At 47.1% G+C, this 6,640-nt stretch overlaps 1 protein-coding gene across 1 annotated transcript; it reads right to left on the bottom strand.

The window, feature by feature from the left end:
• Positions 1-3,280: 3,280 nt before the first annotated feature.
• Positions 3,281-5,338, bottom strand: TMEM174 (transmembrane protein 174). Its single transcript, XM_037529674.2, has 2 exons — positions 4,661-5,338; positions 3,281-4,482 (listed from the first exon to the last, which is right to left on the bottom strand). The coding sequence occupies exons 1-2, from the start codon at positions 5,284-5,286 to the stop codon at positions 4,380-4,382; spliced, it is 729 nt and encodes a 242-aa protein (XP_037385571.1). The 5' UTR covers positions 5,287-5,338; the 3' UTR covers positions 3,281-4,379.
• Between the last annotated feature and the right edge of the window lie 1,302 nt (positions 5,339-6,640).

The raw sequence follows: 6,640 nt of genomic DNA, 5'->3' as shown, positions 1-6,640 counted from the left end.
TGGTATAATCTGGCTAGAAATTTAAGATGTGTTTAATAAAAAACTGATCTCATTTATATCCTGATTCAGAGATAGAAATAAAATAGAGAATACTGGGAGAAGTTGAACACTAAGTAGCTATTTGCTAGGAAATTATTGTACATTTTGTATGTCTCAGTAGTAGTGGGATTTTTTTTTTTTTTTAGTTTTTATCTTTTGGAGACACATAATGAAATGTTTTAGGATAAAGTGATTTGCTTTTTAAAAAAATCCAATAGGTGGGCCTCCCCGGTGGCGCAGTGGTTGAGCTCTGGGTTGCAAAGCTGCCTGCAGCCTCTGCAGCACCAGTTCGATCCCTAGCTGCTCCCCGGCCACCGGGTGAGGGTCCCACATGGCGCGCAGACCTCTCCTGCAGCCCACTGCTCCCTTCAGTAGTGTACTTCATCAGTCTGCCTGTTCTGTTCTCCGCTCTGACTCTGGTGAATTCTCTCACCCTCCCGCGCTTCAGACTGTACCCAGTGCTTGTATAAATAAATAAATAAATCTTTTTAAAAAAATCCAATAGGGTGCCTATGGGTAGGGGTATAAGTGAAACAAGACTGGCCATGAGTTAAGTGGAGTCATAGCTACTTAGGATTTCATATACTCTCTTGTTTGTGTTTAAAATTTTTCATAATGTAAGAAACAACAGAACAGTTTTATAGTGGTCATTATCTATTTGAAAAGTTCTTCATTTTTTCTTTTGATATTTGTTTTTCAGCAGGAGCTGAGTGCCAGTTGTGTAGAGGGCTCTGAACAGGAGTTTGGTGCACGCTGAGTGGTGTGAGTTTAGAGCTCAGCAGACAGCAAACTCCCTGGCTGTGCTGGCAGAAACACTGCTGAGAACCTAGCCATCCCATCCCCTGGAACCTGTGCCCCAACCTCTCTCCTCTTGGTGAGTAAGAAGGTGTCTGCCCCAGTTACTGTGAGGAGCTTCTGTTTTGGGGAGAAACACCACCCAACCAGGAGTATGGGACCTCAGCACAATCCCACTCCACACATCTAACAATAAACAAGGCCAGTTAGGAGCTCTGGAAGTCAGAACTGAAAACAGATACCCACAGCCACTCTTCACAAACAAGGGGCTTTATTTTTATACTACTGCCAAAAAAAATTTTTTTAAGTGGGGAGAGCTTTTAAAAGGTTGGCTTTGTAGGAGGGAGCCACTTAACCATGTGAAACTTAGACCTATTCTGGACTCAAGGAGTAAAAGGGGAGGCGCCTGCCACCTCTGGGGAGTGTGCAACCTGGGAAGGCCCCTCCCAGGACTGCAGGAGGCAGCAAGTGCCCACCCAGCTGCCTAAGAGGCGGGCCCTTTGTTGGCCCAAGGGGAAAAAGAAGAAAAGCTTTGAGAACGGTCCCTCCCCTCAGTGTCGAGGCCTCTGCTCTCACTTCCCAGGCCTGGGGGAACCCTTCTCTGCACCACCATGATCATCAGCTGCCATCAGCCTCGCCAGCTAAACTGGCTCACGGGAAATGTTTCCAGATAACTAAATTCTAAAGAAACCTGTCTGCTTTGATAAAAAGAACTTTCAGCTTGCGTTTCAACTCTATGTGTATTGCCAGAGTGTGCCATCCAGCAGCCCCATAAAGGCTGAGGAAGTAGAGAGGGGTATCTCCTGCTGTTCTGGTCACTGAGATCCAAACTTCATTCAAAGTCGTATTACACCCTATATGCCTCTGGGTCTTGCCTAACTGTAACTGTTCAGAATCAGATCACACCTTCTGCATAAAAACATTTCAGTGGCTTTCCACTTGTTCTGCAGACACAGACTAAAATGTTTGGCAAGGTTGACAAGTCTCCTTAGTTTCTGGCTGACACTGAACCTTTGAGCAATTCCCAAAGCCAAGGCTACTTTCAAGACTATGATCTCAAGGTGAATAGCATAGCTGAAGCCAGACAGCCTCCAGTTCACAATGGCCAGATCACAATCCTCCTGATAAGATACTGAGAGAATGAATGATGAAAGGCAGATATCTGGATGACAAAGCAGAAACTGCAGGAATATGTCCTTGCTAGTCAAAGAAGCCAAGCAAAGCCTGTTGTCTGAGTCCAGGGATCACTCAGTGGACTTACAGCTTGTTGGCCCTACAGCTCCCTAATAAAGATGGAAGGAGGGCATTGCAGGGCTGTCTTGAACCAAGACAGCTGGTGGTGTAATTTCTCGGGTGCTAGAATGTAGCTCTGTTTGAGGTAGACTGTGAAGGTTTACACAGCCTGCAAGGTAGCCACGGTACTGCCTCCCACTCGGGATTTGCCTGCTTCTCTCTCCTCATCTTAGTCTAGGCATTGGCTGCTGTTCCTTTAGCTCCCAAGGTGTCGTCAGAGATCAGGAGACACCAGTGGCATGGCTGGCCGTGCTCCCTGGGGTGATGCAAGCAAAGGCCCTGAATTCACTTCTCCAAACAAACCTTCATGACCCTCCCGACTAGTCCAAATCCCCCTCACAGCTCCGGACTCCCTGGGTATCAGAGAATAATTGGTTAGTATCTGTCTCCCACCCCTTACCCCAGACTGGAGACAGAACTATGTCTTCTCTTCTACTGGTGTGTTTTTTCACTATTATGTCCCCACTTGATGGCCCAGGTCATTATACAGAGTAGATGCTCAATAAATCAATATTGAATGAATAAACATACCCCATTTTCCCACCCCCTGACCTTGAGCTCCTAAAGCTCACTGACTTCAGTAGCCTAAATTGCTTCTGTGTTACACCTTTTCTCTGTCCTGGAACAAGGCAGTTGGTGCTGAATGACTGATGTCTGGGGCTAAAAACTCCCCAAGGCCACTTCCCTCCACATGGGACTCCCAGCCTCATGGACACAGCTGCTGCCCAGCTCTTGACGTAGATGTCCACATACAGATGTCCTTTCCTAACTTCTTGTCCCCTTTGAGCTACTCTTGAAGCTCACTAGCACCATAATCTAGCAATGTTAAGATAGGGGGTGGGTGAAGATAAAGAAGGAAAAAGCGAGGGAGTCTGGTCTGCAGGACTCCCAGTGTGATTTGTGTCAGGCATGCCAGTGGTGATGGTCAGCCATGTCCCTGTCCCGAGACTTCCTCCCGAGAACCAGTGTCTCTGGGCAAGGAGTCCAGTATTTCATCCTTATGTCGAGTGTAAAGCTAAATTCTGTAAACTGAATCATACCTTTTCAGCACCTTCTTTCATCAACATGAAAATGAATTCTCATATTAAAAAAAAAAGGTTTTGCCCCAAAATAGAATACAAATCCCAGCAATAATATACCAAGCTTGTTTTAATCATATCCTTGGAAAACTATGTACTTTATGTACTTCTGATAAAAATTAGTTAAAAAAAAATCATTCCATATACAAACATGATACCAAATCTTGACAAGATTGCTAAATCCTCTTCCTTTGGGATGAGCCACCCTTACCTGAGTGGCCTCACCTTTGCAGACTATGGAAAATATTTTCATTTAAAATCTGATGGCTTGAACTGTCTCTTCTAAAGTCTGTGAGTCTGTTCTGGTTGTTTATTACACAGTCCAGCTTCAGCGAGATTAAAGGCACCAAAGTTTTGTTTATAAAGAAAGTAAGTTTGTCTTAAACAGAAGGAGTGTTTCCATGAGTGATAATTTTCCAAGTGTTGACATGGCAGCTCTATTTCGTGTAAATCACAGAACTCATCCACGGATGGTTAGGGAGATGCCTGTGTTGCTGGCCTTGGACACATCCAGCTTCACCCTCGCCAAAGAGAACATCAGCAGCCAAGAGTCACTGTGATCCAGTGATAACATAAGGATTTATTGATCTCATTGTCTATTATTTACTTTGCTTGGTTTAGCCAGCTATCTAATATTATTCTAAAAGGAAACATTCTTTATTTTGTTTTATTCCATTTTATTTATTTGTTTATTAATTTACTGACTGACTGCAGCCTTCAGGATACCTAGAATCCTCAAGGAACACCAGACTGCAATCCCTTTGTTTGGAATATGCAAATCCCCTTTGGAATCTGAGGACAGGGAAACCTCCAGTGTTCTCTTCCCTGCTTCCTTCTACCCCACTCTCACCACAAGGGAGACTCCCAAAGTCACAGCCATGGAGATTTTCCCTTGACTGCTAGAGCTAGAATTGAGACCCCAGCACCTTCTAGTAGAGAAGGGTTGGGCAGTGAGGAAACAGGTGAAATTCTCTCTCCCAAAACTTGTGCAGGGGATTTCCAGCTGTGCTGAAAAGGAATTTGCCCATCTCGGCCTAATTTTTACCAATCTGGGACATTTTACCTCCCACCTTCCTGCCCTTGAGTGGCATGTCAGGTCGCCTGGGCTGTCCTGGCCTGGAAGCCTTCACTCAGCATCAGCAAGGACTGAGATGAGGCCCCGGGCATCAGTCTCTAGCGAGGGTGGGAGTCTATTTCCTCATAGGGAGGAGGAGAGAAGCAGGCAGAGTCCTCTTCCAGCTGTGTCTCCACTAGTTGCTCGGCATGAGGACTCGCTCTGAAACGTGAGCAGAAAACAAGCTGCACTCCAGCCCACAGCGCCACTCCAGCCACCGCCCGGGCCAAGGGCCCACGGGGATGTGATTCTCCCACCACCGGCCCTGGCGCCTAAGCACAACCGTGGCCCAGGACTGTGACAGCTGGAAGGGGGGTGTCCCCCACGCCACACACCATACCTGATACTTCCACCAGCCATGAGGGAAGAGTAGTCCTGGTCGCCGACAAAGGCCGCGTTCTCTGGGGGGTAGATGGTGTAGTACTGAGGCGGGTTGGGAGTGGCGGCAGCGGCCCCTCCAGGCGGTGTGAGACCACAAGGGCTCACCATGGGCTGCAAGAAGGCGGTGTTCATCCCAGTGGGCTCCTGGGAGCCATAAGGGGGAGGGATGTACTGCACGACAGTGGCCCCGTGGAAGGTGATGGGTTGGTTGATACCAGTGAAAACAAATGACTGTCCCCCCGCCATCTGCTCCGCATCCAGGACCCTTTCCTCGCTCTCTTTGCACCACTGGCAGGAGAGCATCTTGAACTTGCACACAGCTATCAGGATGAATGTCACCCCGACTGACAGCAGGATGGGCCCCAGGAGCTGGGTCCATTCAAAGTGGGAGACACCTTGGTATTTGATCCAGCCCATGATGGTGAACGTGATCCCTACCAGTCCCAGGAAGATGCCTGAGAAGAGCAAAGTGGCCCCTGCCTTGTCATCATCCGACACCTGGATGTCAGCGGTGCTGGGTGTGTACGGGGTGACGGAAAACACGTTGAGCGGGAAGTCGTCCAGGCGGTTGCTGCCCTGCTCCATGGCTCCTCTGCTGCTCTGAGGGGAAGGGGCTGTGGGAGCTGCAAAGAGCAGAGGAAAAGAATCACAGGTTCAGATTAGTTATGGAAGAACTTTGGGCTTCTGTGGTTAACAGAGTGTAACACACAGAGGCCTGAACTTTGCTTCGAAGGATAAAGGTCTAAGAAATGAAGCCTGAAGCTTTCTCATGTACTGTCAACAATGGGGTGGCTTTGGTCTGCAATTCTGTGGCATCCTCCGTAGTTCATATCCGCTCATTCAAAAAGCATTTCTTGAGCCTGGTTTCTGCTAGGAGGTGCTTTTTAGACACTTAACGTACTGTGCCCCAAGGCCCCTTTTGCATCTCACCAGATCATAGAAATGGCAGAGCCCCCTGACAGGTCCAGCGCGCAGGAACCTAACCCAGAGTTTCTACTGGGTCCATTCATTAGAAATGGACAGACGCCAATTTCACACTATTTGTGTTTTCCTTTTTCCAGGGTCTCTAGTTGTGATGATACTTAAACTTTAATAACAGCTCTCATAAAGAGACGTCCTACTTCTCTCTGGACAGCCAGATGTATCTTTTGTTTTCAGCATTTGGGAGTAATTCTAGCTGTGGGAGGGGAAAGACGCCATAGGAAACTTTTCTGTGCACTGAGTTACTGAACAGAACATCAGATTTGACCTGGCATCTCAGGGATTTGCCCTTCAGACTCTCTCTATGGTGGCAGCATAGTCCCTGGTATTTTTGAGCCTCGTGAGTTTTACAACCAAATATAAACTGATTTAGAGAAGAAAACTTGATCTTCAATGACATTGTCTGTCCTTCATGACTATACAACGTCAAAACAGCCCCACGAATTTCCTCCACTGGGCAGTAACTCTAACCCTTGCCTTTCCTAGACAGATCATATCCAAACAGATGTCTCTCTTCAGGGGCTAAATATTACATCAGCTCCCTTTTGCAGAATTGAACAAAGACTTGGAGAAAGAACATCCCTTTTCCCCCAAGGAGGGCTTATCAAATTCTCCTGATGATAAATATTACCCCAACCGCTCTTACAAAGACAAAATTCAAGTCCCTAATTCAAGCCAATAGGACCAAAGTGCTGAAGGAGAGCCCATGCCAAGAGGCACTGAAAGTCAAGGATTTTGGACACCCTACTCCTAGTTAATCCCAAGTGCTCCATGAGACCAGGGGATTTTTTTCCTTCCCATCAAAATGTCTGTCTCTACTTAGGACAAGCCTGGTAGAAGAAGGGTTGATATTCTCCAACTTCACTGCCAAGCACAAGGGAAAGCAAGCAGGTGCCCTTTCAGGTATCTTCCCAGCTGTGTCCCTGAGCACCAAGGATGGTGTGGTTTTGCAATAGAA

The sequence above is a fragment of the Talpa occidentalis genome, unplaced genomic scaffold (assembly GCF_014898055.3).
Source record: "Talpa occidentalis isolate TD23 unplaced genomic scaffold, MPIMG_talOcc4v2.1 talOcc4.6, whole genome shotgun sequence".
Lineage (NCBI taxonomy): Eukaryota > Metazoa > Chordata > Mammalia > Eulipotyphla > Talpidae > Talpa > Talpa occidentalis.
This window is presented reverse-complemented; position numbering and strand designations above follow the sequence as displayed.